Genomic DNA, 20,386 nt, shown 5'->3' on the forward strand with positions numbered 1-20,386 from the left:
TCAAAAATCAAAACGCATTGCCAGTTTTGGGTTGTAAGAAGACGTTAGAGGATGCTTTGATGGTTAACTTTTACATATGCTTTAAAAAAAAAATTGATAAAAATCATTCATTTTAAAGCATAACTTGATGGTGCTGTTTGTATTTCAGGTAAATCTTTCAAATGAACATTGTACAAACTATAATATAGATAGTTTATCTTTGAAATCCATTTTTGAGCTGTACCCTGTCAGAGAAGTAAGCAATGTGTTCATCTCTGTGATTTATAGTACATACGTTTCTCTGCAATGTGTTCCGTTGCCCATGTAGCCCTGCTCACACAAACATTCGTAGGAGTCTTCTGGTCCTTCTGTGTTGATGCACTCGGCTTTCTCGTGGCATTTATGCAGACCCAGTCGACACTCGTCAGCGTCTAAACACTGATGGTAAGTCCAGTTTGTGTGTCCACTGAAGGTCTGGTTTGTTACCAAGGAGTGCGAACTCACTATTGAGTCACAGGATCCATCAGATGGCCCTATATATATATAATTCCATTTCCTAATATTTTCCATTACAACAAAAATGGCAAAAATACAAATATAGCTTTTAAAAGCACTTGGATACCATAATGATTCTTTCAAATAAAATTTTTATAAACTACAGACAAGAGAAAAGCTGTCAATGTGACAGCAAAATGGGTTTTCTATTGTGTAAACAGTAGCCACAATCTATTTGTCAACCCTGTTTTAAGAGGCCACTTGTGGGACAATGACAAACTGGCTGCTTAAGACAGATGGCCTCCAGGTTTCAAATTAATGAAGAAAAAACACAAAGTATATTCATTTTGGCTCTATTGCACAGATTCATCAATAGCATCAATTGATGTCATGTGACAAAATAGACAAAATGGCCGTTGTAAACAGGCATGTTGAAACCACAGGACCTAAAAACACTTGCCTCTGGCTGCATTAGACAGGTGGCAGCTTATATCAGTTAAAATATAGTGAAAAACTAAACGGGCGGGATTGAAACTGGCCGCTCAAGACTAGTAGCCGCTGATTAAAGGTGGCCATAACAGCAGGTGCGACAGTTTATGTACAATTAATCTGCAAAAGAACAACTTCCTATCTTGAAAACTGTAGGAGGAGTTATCCGTACAATAGGGGTACCCTATATGCAATATTTTGCCCAAAAACGAATCAGTTCAACAGCTGGTACTTTTTTCATAAATTATCAGAAATCAAAATCCTAGCAATATGCACACCTCTGATTTACATATATGTACAATTGATCTGCAAAATAACTTCCTATCTTGAAAACTGTAGGAGGAGTTATCTGTACAATAAGGGTACCCTTTTGGCAGGCACCAACCCGCCCGCCCCCGCCATTTTCACCATTTCATTAACCGGATAATTCCTTTGGAAAACCCGCTTAAAAATTGACAACATATTCAGAAAGGTAGCAGAACTTGCTAATTTTAGAATACTAAGGATGAGAGTCATTGGACAATCTCAAGGAAATAAGATAGCCTTGTGGTCATGTTAAATGACTTTTGGATGAAGCATAAACAAGTTGTTTACTGTTACTGCAGACCTCATAGGAAATTGTGTCTGTCTTGTTCAATACTGAGTAATTACCGTACAATGTTTACTTATATTTTTTACAAACACATGAATCAACTTTATAATATATGCTGTTTTCACCATTGTCTGACAGCCAACCTTACAAACAATTGCGTGCAATAACAAGATCTGAACTAACTCAGCCATTGAGCACTTACCAGGAAACCCACCACCCACACACTTCCCGATTTTGGGATTGTTATAGTCTCCACACCACCCACAGCCAAATCTCTCCAGACAGGCAGTACAGTTTGGCAGGGAGGAGCAGTCCAGACAGTAGTGTGTCTGCTTTCCCTCAAAGTCCACCCAATCCTGACATTTGCCATGGATAAAGTGAGAACTGTAGTGGTTGAATGGGAAGCACGTTTTGGTCGTCTCACACCAAAAACATTCATTCCTTTCCGAAATGCAGGAGGAACAATTCTTCTTTCTGAAAAAAAATTCCAAAAGTTAAACTGGCTGGTTGTGTCACACTAAATACATTGTTCCTTTCTAAAATACAAAAGGAACACTGCTTTTTCTGAATACCCATGGTTGATCACATCTTTTACTTATCGCAATAGGTACTTTAATATATACGGTACTTATAATAAGTAAAAGACACAATCACATATGGGTATCTGAAGATGCTCAATACAGTGGCCTCCGGTATAGCGAGATGCTGGGGACATAGATTTATTTCTCGTTATAACCGATACTGGTTATATCCGAGGTTGGCCTTTCGCAAGGTGACATGTGATTGTTGTTCTTTACATTTCAAATAACGTTTATAAACAAGTGATACATGTAATAAAATAAATATGTATAATTTATTCAAACTTTGTTGAAAAGTACTTATAACATACTTAGAGCGTACTCATGTAAATCATCATAGAATAATTACGTGTATAATCTAAACATGTGTTACTTTCACTTCACGAGAGACAAAAACTGTGTGATTGTCAGTTGCTTTTTTTTTTTTTTTTTATAAATTCTTTGGTAAGTTTCAGTCAATCAGTTTTAATTTTGTAAAACAGTTAATGTGGAATCTTCGAAGTCTGTTTTCTGCATGAAGAAGGTTTGAAAATCTTTCCGCATTTAATGCATTTTTTGTAGAAAATTCTCGAGTTTTTGCCGACACACCGATATCATCACCACCTTTTTCGATATCTGTCTCGTTATCATCTTTTATTTCACTCCAAATTTTACTTAATATCTCTGTCGAAATTTAATATCGTAACCAGTGAATCAACACTTACATAACATGGGAAGGCCCAAAGTCGTTATCGCTATTTTTAGCGTCACACGCTTTTCTCAACAGGTCTGCTAATTTTTCCAAGCTTTCTAAATCTTGTTTTTTAAATTGTATTAAATGTACTCAAAGTCTGTGGAAAAAGGAGTGACAGACCTACAGATATGAATAAAGGGGACCTCAGTTTTTGTGTGAGTTGATTTTGACGATTTCCGATCCTCAGCAATGTTCCATAACTCTAAATTATCTAGGATATTTTTTATCCATTCCATAAATCTGCCTTTTATATAGACAAAGGACTATATATGGTTTGAGCTTAAAATGGCGCCCTTAAATGAACATCATCATTTCATTGTAAATGTTTGTTTTGTTTGTACAGACATACATTTGTTTTTACATAATTTTCATTTTTGCCCACAATTTAAGAACATGTCATCATAAAGTTAACATTTTCCCGCCATTTTCGCATTTTTAGCATAAAACGGCTTGTTTTCAAGCAGTTTTTCTTAAATAAAACATTGAGCGATTGCTTGAACAACAAAATATTTTAACCAAAGATGTCTCTCCAGTACTAATAAGTGACAAAAAGTTATTTCTTCAAAGAGTTGCTCTGTATTAATTCCCATTTGAAAAACGATAAGAAAATGTTAAATTTTAACCGATTTTGATCAAATTCTAAAAACAGCACAAATCGTCACCACTGTTAAGACTTAATACTTGAAATAATCAATAAATTTGATGTAACATATTCAGAAGCATTGTTTTTCAAGGAAACTTATTTAATAAATAAACAGCAATGTAAAAAGTTTACCAGGATATGAAGTTGGTTGGTCACGTGATCAAATCCTGTGAAGCCTAAAGGGCTTCTCTGAGTCAGTAGATTTGATCATGTACCAACCAACTTCATATCCCGGTGAACTTTTTAACATTGCTGTTTATTACTTATATTTACGTTTGAGAAAGAGAAATTGTTCAGAACTATTAATATTAGTGAGATTTTATACTTATAATAGTCCAAGCGACAAGCGATAAGCGCATGCTATGATCATTGTGACGTCATGAAAAAGATCATACAGAATTGAACGTTTTTGCTCTTCTATAGGTTTAAATAAGGAAACATATTTGCAAATGTAAATATTTACAAATACTTTGAAAATAAACAGATTTAGAATTGTATGAAAAATTTAGATATTTCTGTAGTCGTATTATTCCTGCACCAGAGTTCAATAGGACAGATTCACTATCATTGATTACCAAAGCCCCATTTCTACAGCGATAGCATTAGGAATCAAGGGCAGACTAAGGTATCCAATTGAATCTAAAAATAGAACCAGTAATGCCAAAGACTAGACTTTATTATTATATCTTTGTTCTTGCTTGGATACAATTTTCCAGAAATATTTCAATTACTGATACATAATGTATCATTGAGTTTGATGGCATTTATTCTATCTTTAAATTTTACATAACATGATTATATATGGGGTTTTCCGTCAATATAGCTCGGAATTCATGTCAGAAAAGGCAGAGGATTCATATTCATTTAGAAAAAAATGTGTGTAATTATTCAAATACAGCTAAGAAACTACTTGCTATGCAAAATTTCATATTGTTGATCTTAAAATAATGATCAATAAAATCGACTTCCATCAGTATTTCAGTACTTTGATTATCTAAGTGCCCTGCTTTTTTTCACTTCCTATGCTGAGTGCTTGACAGCCACCTACACAATTGTTGAATAATTCGTGACAGTAAGACTTTGAACCGTGCATGCGCAGGTTGACATTGCAAATGATATCGGATATTTAAAAAGTAGATACACCGACACAACGTTTTGTTGACATTTACATAACCAAGCTTAAAGCATACAATAATGCTATTAATTTCACTACACTCTGTTTAGTTAGAATAATCTGTGTCTCGGGACAGGCCTTCTTCAGTCGCCACACTTAAAATGTCTCTAATATACCCGAAATGTTGCAAAAAAATCACAGAATTGCTCCGACAGGGTTTATGTCCCGTATTTTCTTTGATGAAAAGAATATATAGCAAATTTTCAATGAAAATTAACACGTATTTGTACTATCGTTTCTGAGTTTATCCATGCAAATGTGTTATTTTGGAAACATAAACTAAAGAGCCCCCCATAATTTAGCGTGAATGTAATGCACTTGCGCAAGATTATTAATCCAAAATATCTAGATGATATCCGTTTTTTTAAAAGGAATTTTCGTAGATTATTAATTAGCGAAGCTTGATTGAGAAAAAAATAAATAAAAACAAATTGGTAATCTTCAAGTACCAATAATGTTTAAAATATACAAAACAAAAGAGTACTCTTCCGATTTCTCGGTATTAAAGCCCAAAAATTTGAGTCTATTATTTTAATATAGTAGTATAAACTAATTGACTGTGGAGGTGCAGGGCTCATACAAATGTCCGATAAGTGAGTAAGTGTTATACTCACTCGTCACATGGCTCCCGACACTGGCTTGGATCAGTGACTGTGTTGAAAGCAAACCGGCCACGACGATGGCATTGTTCATCCAGCCTTTTCCACTCACACAGGGGATCCTAGCAAACAACAAAAAAAGATTATTCCTCGACCCAAACTTCTGTTAAAGAGTTTTCAAGGAAATACATGCATGTACATATTGATCAAAAAACATTGGTAGTTTTGCAATGTAATATCATACTTTCAAATGGTTTTGAAAGTCACTGTAATGGAAAAGAGGATAATTGAAACTTCAAGATCTGATTTTTATGGGATTGCATATTGTATGACTGCTAAACCAATGCCAATTGTTACAAATCATATTTAAATGGAAAGACAAGGATATCTAAACACTTTAAGAAATCTAAACTATCTCTCTAAACCTTTCTTTTAAAAAAAAGTCAAGCTTGTATGTAAACCCAATTTCAAATCGTTCCAACAGGTCATTGTATAGTGGAATCATTGGTGGCTCAATTTTCATGGATTTTATAGTTGTCTTTTACCCACGAATTACATCGTCAACAAATTATGAGATACAGCCTGTATCTTTAATCTACGCAAGGGAATTCAACAAAACAACATCCCCATACAACAGTGAAAAATCAACGTTTAACGACCCCCATGAATTTGAACAAGAGGCCAATTGGCCTTAACGGTCACCTGAGTAGCATATATCCCATACACAAACTTGTCATGGAGTCTCATATATGCATCTAATTAATTAAGTTTCATACTGGAGTACAAAAATAATAAATTTGTAATGACGACCACATTTCAAAAAGAACTGTGAAACCTATTATTTTGGTGAAAAACTAAAAGATCTGGTCTACAAAATCATGAATTCAGTTTTCCTTTCAGGTGTGTGGGAGTAAAGAAAATAATTTTTTAGCGTTATATGCATTAACATCTATACATCCATTTTGGCACTGCCCTAGAGTCAAAACCCATCCTTGAGGGGGACATGAAAATTAAAATTTCAGTAGAGGACTTCCTGGTAAACATAATTATTAGTCAGTTTTTTTATACAGATGTGTGAGAATAGAGAAGAAAATTTTCAAACATTATATGCATTAACACTATATTGCCATATTGCGCCCCCCCCCCCCCCTTCATGTCCTGAACACCTGACCCAGGGGCCATGAATTTCACAATTTAGGTAAAGGAGATTGTGGATATCATAACCATGTATTCAGTTTTTTGTCCCCATGTGTGGGAGGAGAGAAGAAGATTTTTTAAGATTTAAAACATTTTTACTATATGGCCATATTGGCCCCACCCTAGAGCCTGAACACCTAATAAAGGGGTCATGAATTTCACAATTTTAGTAGAGGCCCTCATGAACATCATAACCATGTATTCAGTTTTTTGCTCACATGTGTGGGAGTAGAGAAGAAGATTTTTTAAGATTTAAAAAAGTTTTACTATATGGCCATATTGGCCCCACCCTAGAGCCTGAACCCCTGACCCAGGGGTCATGAATTTCACAATTTTGGTAGAGGGCTTCATGGACATCATAATCGTGCATTCAGTTTTTAACAAATATATATGGTTGTAGAGAAGAAGATTTTCTAAGATTTAAAAAAGTTTTACTATATGGCCATATTGGCCCCACCCTAGAGCCTGAACCCCTGACCCAGGGGTCATGAATTTCACAATTTTGATAGAGGGCCTCATGGACATCATAATCATGCATTTAGTTTTTAACATATATATATGGGAGTAGAGAAGAAGATTTTCTAAGATTTAATACATTTGTACTATATGGCCATATTGGCCCCACCCTAGAGCCTGAACCCCTGACCAAGGGGTCATGAATTTCACAATTTAGGTAGAGGGCTTCATGGACATCATTATCTTGCATTTAGTTTTTGACAAATATATATGATAGTAGAGAAGAAGATTTTCTAAGATTTAAAACATTTTTACTATTTTGCCACATTGGCCCCACCCTAGATCCTGAACCCCTGACCCAGGGGTCATAAATTTCACAATTTTGGTAGAGGGCTTCATGGACATCATAATCATGCATTTAGTTTTTTAAAAATATATATGGTAGTAGAGAAGAAGATTTTCTAAGGTTAAATACATTTTTACTATATGGCCATATTGGCCCCACCCTAGAGCCAGAACCCCTGACCCAGGGGCCATAAATTTCACAATTTTGGTAGAGGGCTTCATGGACAACATAACCATGCAACCAGTTTTTTCCTCACATGCGTGGGAGTAGAGAAGAAGATTTTTGAAAATTTGGCTTTTTTTGCATATTTGGCCCCGCCCGTGGCACCCCAGGGGTGGTAGAGCCATGAATTTCACAATTTAGATTCTTCTTACCATAGAGATGCTTCACACCAAAAATGGTAACGATTGGCCTGGTAGTTTTCAAGAAGAAGTTAAAAATGTAAAATTGTTAACGCACGACGCACGACGCACAGACGCACGACGACGGACGAAGACCAATTGCAATAGGTCACCTGAGTGACTCAGGTGACCTAAAAATTCAAAATGAACCTGTGAACAATCTGTGCAGTCTGTATAATCGGGACAAGTATAGCAGTCTTTGGGGTGGGTAATCAGCAGCTTGTCTAGATCTGGGCCACACCATCCAGTAGAGGCCGTCTGATTGGCTGCCTTCCTGACACACTGGCTGTTACTGGGGCACCAGCCACAACTAGCATCCATCATACAGGCCATGCAGTTTGTGTAGTTACTGCAAGCATCACTGGAATAAAACATGACACTCAAAAATCAGTTACTTGCAAACTGTCATCTTTTATTCGCGTGCTTGAAAGTTTAGTAATTTTCACAACCGCCCCACACAGTTACAAATACTTCTAACAGTCCTTAAACATTTGTGAAGATTATCTACAAAAATGCAACACTACAGCCAATTTTTCATCTGTTAACTGCAAAGTAAAGTTTTCTAGCATAGAAGTTTGTTTAAAAGTAATAGACATTTCTTATAAGTCCAATTTTGCTGTCACAGATAAGAAAGATCCCATGAGCCACATAAGATAAGTAAATTTTCTTATCATTGCAAACAAATAAATAATTAAGTAGAATTAATTCCCAAGGTCAAGTACAAGCCAAGGGACTTTGTTGTAACTAAGATCAACTGCTGCAAAAAGAATATCACTGTAAGCAATTTCCATAACACCATCAGTTTTGCAGATACATCAAATTTTAAAAGATAAGATTTTTCTTTTTTTATCTACCGGTAACTTAAAAATATCATGAAATTATAATTCGGTAAAAAACATTTTTAGGAAGTGTAAATATAAATCCAATGACTGACACATCAAGGGAGAAATTCAGGGCAGTATTCATTCGATTCAATAGAATCAGTCATGTTTCTCTTTATTCAATGAGTTGGCGAAAAAGGTCTACAGCTCTCCAAATACAGTTGATTTTGCCTGCTTACTCTATAAGGCATTAACAGTTCTATTTCCAAAACTTAAATGAAAAATAGGTATTCATATACAGTCAAAATTTGATGGTGCTTGGAAAAAAACATTTAGCTCTTAATAAGTAATTACTTTGTGTTCAAAATAGTAAACCAGTATACTTTTCCTAACAGCAGTGACATTTCTAATGTGACTGCATAAATTGATTGGTGAAATCCTGCACAATGGCTAGACAACTGCCAAGTTCTTAGCTAAATGCCAAAGAATTTAAAGTAAGAAAACCAGACTTTAATCAGTTTATTCATACCTGTGAAACATTTCCAGAAACTCTGTGTAAATTTGAATGCTGTTTTGGTTGAGACCTATCCCAGCATTCCACTTGACGGCTACAGTGGCGTTGACCTTTATATTCGACTTGGCTTCCAGTAGAAAGTAATATTTGCGGTCCCTAGCAGTGCTAGGAAATAATGGAGTGTTGCCCTTCCTCCCCATGTCCAGAATTTGTTTAGAAGAGGAAGAAGTCATATTTTTTACCAGTTCCTTTAATAGCAATGAAAACATCGAGATTATAAGATAGATCTTCAATTTCTATACAGAGGATTTTTCCTGGCCAATATACTGTATTTATTTATATACATTTTAATTTATGGGAGAACTTTTTTTTGTAATAATGTCCGATAGAGTAAAAATACCTGTAAACAAAGATAAAACGTATCCATTGGCAGTTTTTTAAAGTACATGTATTGTACGAAAGTGTTAATTATCACAAACCTTGCTTGAAAGTATATACTCTGGCTAATATAGGGATGCACTGAGTGGCAACACTATTTGATGTAACAGTTTAGCAGGTTGCCCCACTGCTCAAGTTGCAGTTTATAAATTTAAAAAAGCATTTTAATAAGCAGATTTTTTGCACCTGCCTACTCTTATGCTGTATTGATATTTTATTCACTAGCTGACAAGCAAAATACATATTATGTGACGTTGTTGGACTCTGTATCAGGATTGGGGTAAGGGTTTTAAAAAAACGCACTGTTATCCATGTTTTTAATATATTACAGATATACTGACCATGCTGACAGTAAATACTTCAGAAATTGCATTTTTTTTAACTTTAATTAATCAGTGCCACAAATACCTTTACAAATGTAGTGCTTATAATACAAACATACCGTACACAAAACTTTAACATTTAACAGCGCAAACTTGTTCTGAATCAATTTTGGACTGATCTGTAATAAATCTTTTTTTGTAACTCTCTCAGTCTGTAGGAACATTTATTTATCATTTATTTATTTATTCATCAGACAATATTTACTACATTTTGACACTTTATTTGCCATAGACTTTCTCTCAAACATGCTTAACGACCTCATATTGTCAAATTCACGTGTACCATAGATTAAATCACCATTTTAGATGTTAACAAACCACACTTCTTCATTTTACAGTATTGGTGATGATGTTTCAAAAATTTTAGTAACAGCTGTATTGTAAGTAAATAAGAAATGACATGCTCTACAAAGTCTAATGGATTTCAGACGTGTCAGCACGAATTTTCCCATGGATCTACATTTTGCAGCTAGCAAGTTGTGTGAAAAATTAGCACTATATCAAGTCTGTTCAACTCATGCAATATTCCATATGTGAAACATTGTAAATAGTAACTATAATACAAATATTTGCACACTAAACAGTTTCTGACAAATTTAGAAGAATAATCTGTGTACTAACAATGTGAAACTTTAATGTACATGTATGTAGGCTCGTCTCTTCTTTTAGAAAACTTTTTTCGTTGTGTTTTCTTCCACTAACATTCCTTGGCACTTACACATTTAGACAATATGTACCTTCATATCGCCTCATTCTATCTCCATTATATCTCTGTAATTTTCAACTTGCAAGTACATGTGTACTACTTTACAAGTATTTTCCTCTGACGTTTGTTTCCACGTGTTGCTGTCAACAAGCATTTGATAAGTGGACAAGTCTATAAAAATGTGTTACTTCGAACCTTTGTTGCAAATACACACCAATTAGAAAGTGTTGTCCATCAATGCAATGCTATATCAGCCGTAGTGTATACTTTCAAGTGAGATTTGTGATAATTATATAAAAAAAAGTGTGACATTTAGAATGCATGAAATACAAATCTGTGAGCATCTGTGAGCCAATGCTCACCAATGATACCCCAGCTTTGGGGAGAATATAAAATAACAAGAGGCCCATGGGCCACATCACTCACCTGAGCAACAATAAGTATAATAAAATCAGTTTAATGGAGTCATATGGAAACTATCTGAAAATGAAGTGTAAATGTAGCACCTGTATAAATGAAAATCAATTTTTTTTTACCTTTGATATTCTTATGTTTATAATCAAGTCCCTTTTCTAATAGGATGATTTTATATCTACACTGAGTGGCCAGAAGTATTACAACAAACATGGCTGATGTCATCACAAATTAACATCAACAGCACACAGAAAAACGAACTTTCAATGTTATAAAAGGTGTCTACTCACATTTTTCTTTCAGTATTTTGTTGCATAGCCTTTCTAAATTGTAACCTGTTGTAGTCTGCGAGAAATCGAGGCATAAAACTTCTGATGTAGGTCTGTGAAAGTCCATTATTTTACACCCCGGATACTATGCCCCGAATATGCCTCGTTATGCGTCAGCAATAAAAATAAAATTTGAAGCAAACAACGTTGTGATGACGTTAGCCATGTTTGTTGCAATACTTTTGGCCACTCAGTGTATATCACCTGTTGAGCATTGCAGTTCTCAAAAAGACTTAAACAATTGTTTATATATGGGATATAAACCTACAACAAACATCAAACAATTGCAAAATTGGAATCCCAATGTGGCCCAAACATACTCCTCAAGATTTTGATTTGAAAGAATTTAAATCTACATTATCTGAAGTTGCTTTCAGTAAAGTTACAGCTTTTCTAGGCAAGTGGTTTTTAGAAAAGATATTTTAAAAAATTTTCTATCAATATTTTTGCCCCCCCCCCCCCCTCCCATGTTGTGACCCCATCCTACCCCTGGGGTTCATGTTTTGAACAAATTTGAATCTACCCTACCTGAGGATGCTTCCACACAAGTTTCAGCTTTCCTGGCTGATTAGTTTTTGAGAAGAGGATTTTAAAAGATTTACACTTTATATTCCTATGTAAAAGTTCACCCCCCCCCCCCCCCCATTGTGGCCCCATCCAACCCCCGGGGGTCATGATCTTTACAAACTTGTATCTATACTATATAAGGATGCTTCCAAACAAGTTTCAGCTTTCCTGGCTGATTAGTTTCTGAGAAGATTTTAAAGATTAACTCTATGTAAAACTTCGACCCCTCATTGTGGCCCCATCTTACCCCTAGGAACCATGAATTAAACAAACTTGAATCTACACAATCTGAGGATGCTTCCACACAAGTTTCAGCTTTTCTGGCCAAATGGTTTTTGAGAACAAGATTTTAAAAGAATTAAACTATAAATTCCTATGTAAAAGGTCAACCCGCCATTGTGGCCCCATCCTACCCCTGGGGGTCATGATTTTCACAACTTAAAATTTACACTACATGAGGATGCTTCCACACAAGTTTCAGCTTTCCTGGCTGATTGGTTTCTGAGAAGAAGATTTACTCTATATACACTATGTAAAACATTTCAACCCCCCATAGTGGCCTCACCTTACCCCCAGGGACCATGAATTGTACAAACTTAAATCTACACTATCTGAGGATGCTTCCACACAAGTTTCAGCATTTCTGGCCAAATGGTTTTTGAGAAGAAGATTTTTGAAAAATATCAGCAAATTTTCAATAAATCTTTATTATCTCCCCTTGAAAAAGAGTGTCGCCCTTCATTTTCGAAAACTTGAATCCCCTTTACCCAATGATGCTTTGTGCCAAGTTTAGTTGATATTGGACCAGTGGTTCTGGAGAAAAAGTCGAAAATGTAAAAAGTTTACAGGCAGACGTATGGACAGACGGACAGACAGATGGACGCTGGACAAAAAGTGATCAGAAAAGTTCACTTGAGCTTTCAGCAGTCAACAATTAACAGGAAGTTGACGTCCGATTGGTACAAAAATGAATCCCACCATCCCTACTCTTCTTCAGAGCAGGGATATAAAGATTCCATGAATCAGCTGCTATATCAGAAGATAAGAAGTATGCCTCATGTTAAAATAACAGAAACACAGCTACATGTATCTGGTATGTATGAGACTTACTGCATTTTGGATAGAGCTGTCATTGCTAAGAAACATCAAAGTGTATGCATTTATGGATTCTAGGTACATTGTCAAGTCATTCATCCCTTTAACAGGAGGTACTTCGAGGGGCCAGATGTAACCATGGAAACTAACATACAGGGGATCCCCTTCTTGGCTTTGTAGGTAATGGATAGGGACTTTAATCCCTGTGGCAGATAATTCTCCCACAAACTCCACCTGGAATGATATGCATCACATTTGATTACCATTACTAGAGAGAGAGAGAGAGAGAGAGAGAGAGAATACTTCCAATTCAGATATACTACATATAGTATCAGCCTTCATAATCTAGATACAAAACCTACAGACAGTACATTACTCTGTAGACCTTTTTCACCCTGCTGACATATTCTGAGTAAAGAGTTACTTAATCCAAGTAAAGAGTTACTGGTACCTTATCCACTGTGAATGGAGTAAAGAGTTACCTTATCAGGGCAAAGAGTTACCTCATCTGGCTGTGAATTGTTTCTTGGATGATAGAAGCTGGCTTTCTGAATACCACCGGGGACCTCTGCTAAACTGCACTGGGCAATATCTGTCCAGCTTGGACTTGAACTGTTCCACCATCCTATGATTCCAGATGCTGTGTTATCTGCTCTTTGGCAAGATCCCTCTGGTACTACAACACAAAAGACCACTTAACAGGCAGTAACTAACATCACAAGCCACATTCAACATCAACATGAAATTTATTGAAATACAATACTATGCTTAAAAGCTAAAGAATTTGACTTATTTTAATCATGAAAGAGCTAACAAGAAACAATGTTTCACAACATTCTATTTAACATGCTACTCAAATTTGTGTTTTTCATTTAGATCCACAGATTTATGGGGGGGGGGGGTTACATATTCATACCTGCTTTCTGCTGGCATGTTGAGTTTTTCACACACCAGGAGCATTCCACTTGATAAAACCGCCGCCTTGGAGATGCAGTGGTCAACTTGACCCCTTGACCTTGCAACAGACATGCTTGACAAGTTTTAAGATGGGAACAAATTCCTTGGCAATGATACGGCAGTGCTGATAACTCATCCCTGTAACACATCTGAAAAGGTATCACAAATTATTAATCTGCCTAGAGTTTTCCTTTTTTGAAAATATAGGATGAATTATAAAGATAATTTCAGAAAAGGTGTGACTGTCATTGTGATAAAATAGAACAACAAAGGTCTAAAACTGTCCAAAAAATGAACAGCTTAATTCAACCGTAATAATTTTCTTTAAACACTTTTATAGGTTTACTTTGCACTGATAAACAAAGAGATTTTTATTGATTATCAATTCGATCCAAAGCCCAATTTTTTAAAATTTACATAAAACCTGAAGCATGTAATACATGAATGAATAATTAAATTTTGATTTTCTTCTTTCTGATATATTTCGGTTTGATGCATTCAATATGGATGCGCCTTCTGCTGATGCAGTCATTGATCTTAAATAATTGGATTGAACAGGAAATGAAAGTTATAATATGAAATAGCTGAATTGGAAACAAAGGAAAAACACATGGGTTGTTCACTGTGCAGCAAGATTTGTTATAAAAGACCCATGGACCACATCACTAACCTGAGCAACATTGGCTTTATATGGTTGTTCAAAATGATATTGTGCAAAATGTCCCCTTGTTAGATTAACAAAAAATAAATATCTGAATTTTACACTTATTTTTGCATATCTTTGACATAGGTACCTTTATGGAATACAGTCGCACCTGTTTTAAGGGGCCACTTGTCGGACAGTGACAAACTGGTCACTTAAGACAGGTGGCCTCTTATTCCAGGTTTCAAATTCATAAAAAAAAGCACCGAGTATATTCATTTTGGCTCTATTGCACAGATCTATTTACAACAACTGTAATGGCGGTGTACACAGAGATGATGAATGCACAGTTCGGGTTGCTGAATAGTTTATATTTGAGAAATAAAGTACGAGTTTTTGTGAATGTTGCAGAATAACCTCCAAGGTCGAGAAATGTTGTTTTGAAATATAAAAGCAGAGGCTTTAATATTTCAAACAACATTTCGAGACCGAGGAGGTTATCCTGCAACATTCAAGATAACAAGAACTTTATTTCTATTCTACTAACAGCCCAGTATTTCTACAGATCGTTTCTCCTATAGAGAGACGATCGTGGTCATTTTGACGGCTGTTCCGTGTAACCCCAATGATTTTGTAAGTAATGTTTACGTGTGTATCGATCAAAGGAATCACATGCAGACGACAGAATTTTTCTTTAGATTTTTAATACTCTTTACTTATTTATAAAATATCTTTGAATCATGTTCCAAATAATTTAAAGGCAATTTAATACGATTATTACTACTACATGTTATATATTTTATGTAAAAACACGCAGTGAAAATGTGCTAGGGAGGTGCTAGGAACAGCCGTATTGATCTCTTGAAAATAAACATTTGAGGCAAAATATATCATTTTGAATGGAACTAACACGTGAAATTGACATAGTTTTAAAACTTTTTTTACGGTTTGAAGTTGTACTTTTATGGATAGTGCGAGACAAATAGGTATTTCTGATCTGATAGTTTACTGATGACGTTCATGGTATATTGGAGAATAATGTCCGCGGCATCTCTTTAATCTCGGCAATAACTGTAGTAGAATAATTTCTAAATGGCTATTTTAAATTTATTTATCTATCAATGGATTCAAAACAAACAATTTTTAATATCCAAAATACGCTCAAACAATAATTTTTATTGTAATATAAAAGAAATATTCTAGAAAAACTTGCGTATTATTATATAAATGGCCAATCGTGGTACATGTTAATCTGTTCAGCGCAAGACTAGCTGGCCATTTAATAACTTTGTAATGCATTGAGTTTATAAATAGAACACAGAACAGGTGTTATAATCAATTATCTCATTAAATCGTAGAAGAACTCAAATTACACGCTCAATTATTTGTCATTAACTCGATCATTATCAGCATGTCTAAATTTGGCTTCTTTCGATACGGGGTCACATGTCAGAGTCAGCATTCATGTGACAAAACAGACAAAATGGCCGTTGAAAACAGGCATGTTAAAAGCACGGGAAGTAAAACCACTGGTCGCTGGCCGTGTTAGACAGGTGGCCGCTTAAATGAGTTAAAATATAGTGAAAAACTATACGGGTGGGATTGAAACTGGCCGCTTATGGTGAGGACCGCTGATTAAAGGTGGCCGTAACAGCAAGTGTGACTGTACCATTTTTACTGAAAATAATAAGATCCTTTGCAAGATATTTAAGTAAATTTTCAGTAGGGATTCACTTTTAATTTCCAGGTCTCTTTATTTTAGTCTCCCTCCCCCCTCTTTATAAAGTGATCAAAATATATGTGAGCAAAATGATGTTTACATGCTTATTACAAATAATGCAGCATTGCTATTAACTGCAGGTCAAGTTTACTGTTATGGCCAAGTTGAAAGATATATTCAGTCATCGTTAAAGCCACATGTGGAATTGCCAAGTTTCTTTTTCCTTAGCAAGGATAATATTAATAATATATTATTGCAACGATTTCTTTTTGGTTCTTACTTCTCTTATATGTTAGATTTGGCAGCTAAACCTATTTTTACTGAATAAACTAAGGTAATTGTTTAAGTCTCTGCACTCAAAGATTTTTTTTCCGCAAAAGAACAGCTTAAGGATGGTGGACCCAATTCATTTCTACAATAGATTTTTTATCTAAAATTTTTAAATAATGTTAATCAGTTAATGGTGAGTGAAAACCAATAAAAAAATTACATGATCATCGACTTCCTTATTTTACTGGGGGTGTTTCAAAATTTGGGTACGAAAATCTTCAGATATATAAGAAACATACTTGCCAACTGACCCGATTTCGTCGGGTCCCACCCGATTTTTCAACCCTTCACCTGATTATCTTTTATGTCCCGGCGGGTCATGCTTTTCACCCGATTTTTGTCGAACAACCCGAAAAATCTCCCGATTTCCAGATTTCTATCGCATATACCTATGAAATGCATGGTAAATATGTTGTGAATGTCGTTACGCGCTATGGCCAGATTTTTTACTTTCCAAATCTGGTCATGACCAGATTTTCACATGTTGGAGGTTGGCAAGTATGAATAGAAAGTAATGGAAATTTTCTGGGGTGTGGTATAAAAACTGATATTTTAAAAATTCTGCAATAGATAATTTAATCTAATTAAATTATAATATTAAGAAGTTAATTAGCTTATCAATGAACATAAAAAAGATGTGGGTCATCGACCTAAATTCTTGGAGGGGTTGTGTCAAAGTTCACTGCGTGGTTCCTTTTTCTTCAGAAATATCATTGAAAAAAAAATAATTAATTATTGCCGGATGTTACATTAATTGCTTTGCATATAAATGTTGTTAAGTTAAGGTATTAATTCTATATATATCAGATTATAAGACTATAATCTGACTTTGGGCGTTTTAGGATTTATAAACCATTGAAATATAACGGACTCATCCCAAACAGAGGAAATTCGGACTAATATATTTAATAATCCACAAAAAATATTTTGGCATCACTAATCATGTTTAGTAGAATGAAAAAATTATTATTTTCTCTTATTCTGATGTATGTCATTAAGAAAGTAATATTCCTAGCATATGCGTGGATTTCTGTGCAAAGGTGCGAAATCTTGAATTGTGTCCGTTGTCCTTTATCAATTTGATGGTAAATGCATGCAATTTTTTATTGCATGCGTTAATGTATCTAATTTTCAGAAGTCTTTTATATCATAGTTGATATTGTTAATTACTTATCAGAAACCCTTCCTACTTATGTTGTATATAAAAATATGTGCTTTGAAATATACCCAAAAAGGCAGCGCAATGCTACCTCTTTTTGGTTCTAAATCTACCTCTTTTTCACCACTGGAGGTTAACATATATGGTTTACATAGCTCAGTAAATTGATGCCTACTGATCAATTTGACTGAAACAGAAACCAACCATAATTAACTAAGCAATCAAATTTCCAATAAAAAAATCTACCCTCAAGACCCATTCAAGATTCCATGATCAAAGCAATTTACAGATCATTCAAAATTTCTCCAAAAAACAAATATCTATCCTATGGATGATCGAGCCTGCAAGTCTTAGAATGTGAGCTTGCCAAACTAAATGACTAGAAGCGGCAATTTCTGTTTATATTATAAGTACATGCACATTTTTGCTCTATGAGATTATGCCATTTTTTTTCACCCATTAAGAAACATATTTCATCTTTGTAATGTTTTGGATTATATGACAAATATTTTCACAATGATCAACGCTTTCTGTGAAGTTTTCGTCTTCTAGAAAAATGGGTGTAAGCACCTGCATTTGAACTGAACTGTACTTTGTTTTCATTGGTGGGTAGGTCATTGGTTCATGTGTTTATTGGGTATATGTAAATTCCGACCAAATTATTGGTCATCAAGACACTCAATATCATGGACACCATACCTCAGATCTTGTCCTATGAACACACCCTGGTCGCTTGATGTCAGTTCTGTTCTTGCAGATGATGCATTCCAGGTTGTCATAGCATGTATACGGCATGTTGTCCGAATAGTTGTTCATGCAGTAGTCTTTGTCCTGGCTGATTTCAGACTAGAAAATTTAAAAAAAAAAAAACAATTTTCCATTGAATCAGTTTATTCCAAAAGGTACCAGCCTATTTAGGATGTATTGCTGATTATCATATAGCCTATGTTATATTCCTATGGATAATTAACATTTCATTAAGTGTTAATTGCATTAGTAAATAACTTGATACAAAAAAAACTTGTTATGATAACAACACACAATATTCCCAGAAATATTGAATTTAAAAAAAAAAAAAAAAAACAAGTATGCTTAATTCATAGAACACTTATTATACCCTCTTGAATATCTTAAGCAATAATGCTATACATGTATTTCATTTTGCAAGAAATTATAATATAGTGCAACTCTGAGTTATCATGTAATTCTTTAGGGGTTTTACAATTTAATCTGTATATTATTTTATTTATTACACCAGTTACTAAATATAGAAACCATTGCTGCTGCTTCTGTAACGTAATCATCTTAATACTTGTCTTGGTCGATAGAGAACACATAGATGAACTGAATTCTCATAGTCTCTCATAGCCTCTATTGATTACAAGACAAACTGTAGCTCTTCTCTTTAATTTTGTGTGTTCATCAGAATACAGCATATTCCTAAACCAAAAACACTGAGGGCTTTTTTAAAAAGAAAAGAAAAGGGTAGAATACTATGGGGAACTTGAAAAAACACATCAAATCTTAGATACTGGGTTACCTAGCTTACGCACGAATTCGGCATTAATAACAACCTTGTTTCGATGTCTCAACATGCTGGTCAATACAGCTGCAAATCAATGCATATATATATGGAATGTAGTTTTGACAAGTGAAATCATGAAGTGCAGTTTGTTCTTTCAGCCTCACTGGCCATACACAGCTTTAGCACAACTGTTGATGTTAGAGGCTGAAGCTTTTACATTTTAGGAAAACTGAAAAATCGAAGGCCGGAACAGCCACAAAGGCGTCGAGCTGACACTTTCTTCTATATAGGTATCATAATTTGAATTTCTGTACCAATGGCCATATATCAAATTATATTAGAATAATCAAAGAACTGAAGTACTGACAGGAGTTGATAATATTAATTATTATTCATTTTAAAATCAACAATATGTTACTTTGCTTGGCAAGTAGTTTATAACCTTTGAGTTACGCATATTTTTATAATATGAATTCTTGGACTTTTCCGACAAGAATTTCGAGAAAAGCCAGTATGAATTGTGTTGTGTAATAGTTAAAGATAGAATTTATTCCATCAAACTATGTAAAAGTAATCGAAATATTCCAAAAATTGTATGGATCCAAGCAATAATGAACTCTAGTCTCGTTCAACCAGATGCTCGGCTCTCCCACAAGCAAGAGAATGTGTTCTCTGCTTGTCGAAGATTTACGGAGACAGCCGATGGTTGAACAAGACTATATTGAACTCTGGTGTATGAATACATACGACTGCAAAAAATCGCTAAATTAATTGTTCGTACTATTTAACATCTGACTACTTTCAAGGTGTTCATAAATAAATATCTTAGAACACAATGCTTCAAGATACATTACATCGAATTTATGGATTATATTCAAGAACTTAATCTTGTCAGCGGTGATGATTTGTGCTTAGGTCCAAACACTGTTTCAGTTTCGGTTTGACAGGGTGACTGCATAGGAGAGTTGATAAAAAATCAACTCCCAAAAAAGTAAATTACTCAGAATTTTCCTTATAAAATAAATAGTGAAGCATTTACCGGTATTACAATAACTCATCATGGTTACAAATATTGAAGAAATTCAAAAATAAATTATTTTCTT

At 34.7% G+C, this 20,386-nt stretch overlaps 1 protein-coding gene across 1 annotated transcript in view; it reads right to left on the reverse strand.

Moving 5' to 3' along the window:
• The window catches only part of LOC128157090 (multiple epidermal growth factor-like domains protein 8), an 82,480-nt gene that overhangs the window by 48,169 nt on the left and 13,925 nt on the right, over positions 1 to 20,386 (reverse strand). Inside the window, exons 5-13 of the mRNA XM_052819456.1 lie at positions 18,458 to 18,604; positions 13,866 to 14,055; positions 13,453 to 13,625; positions 12,965 to 13,183; positions 9,033 to 9,265; positions 7,833 to 8,043; positions 5,298 to 5,404; positions 1,758 to 2,029; positions 275 to 512 (exon numbers count right to left, since the gene is read on the reverse strand). Coding sequence (XP_052675416.1) covers positions 275 to 512; positions 1,758 to 2,029; positions 5,298 to 5,404; positions 7,833 to 8,043; positions 9,033 to 9,265; positions 12,965 to 13,183; positions 13,453 to 13,625; positions 13,866 to 14,055; positions 18,458 to 18,604 — 1,790 coding nt within the window. The remainder of the gene's footprint in view (positions 1 to 274; positions 513 to 1,757; positions 2,030 to 5,297; positions 5,405 to 7,832; positions 8,044 to 9,032; positions 9,266 to 12,964; positions 13,184 to 13,452; positions 13,626 to 13,865; positions 14,056 to 18,457; positions 18,605 to 20,386) is intronic.

Source organism: Crassostrea angulata, chromosome 7, assembly GCF_025612915.1.
Source record: "Crassostrea angulata isolate pt1a10 chromosome 7, ASM2561291v2, whole genome shotgun sequence".
Taxonomy (NCBI): Eukaryota; Metazoa; Mollusca; class Bivalvia; order Ostreida; family Ostreidae; genus Magallana; species Magallana angulata.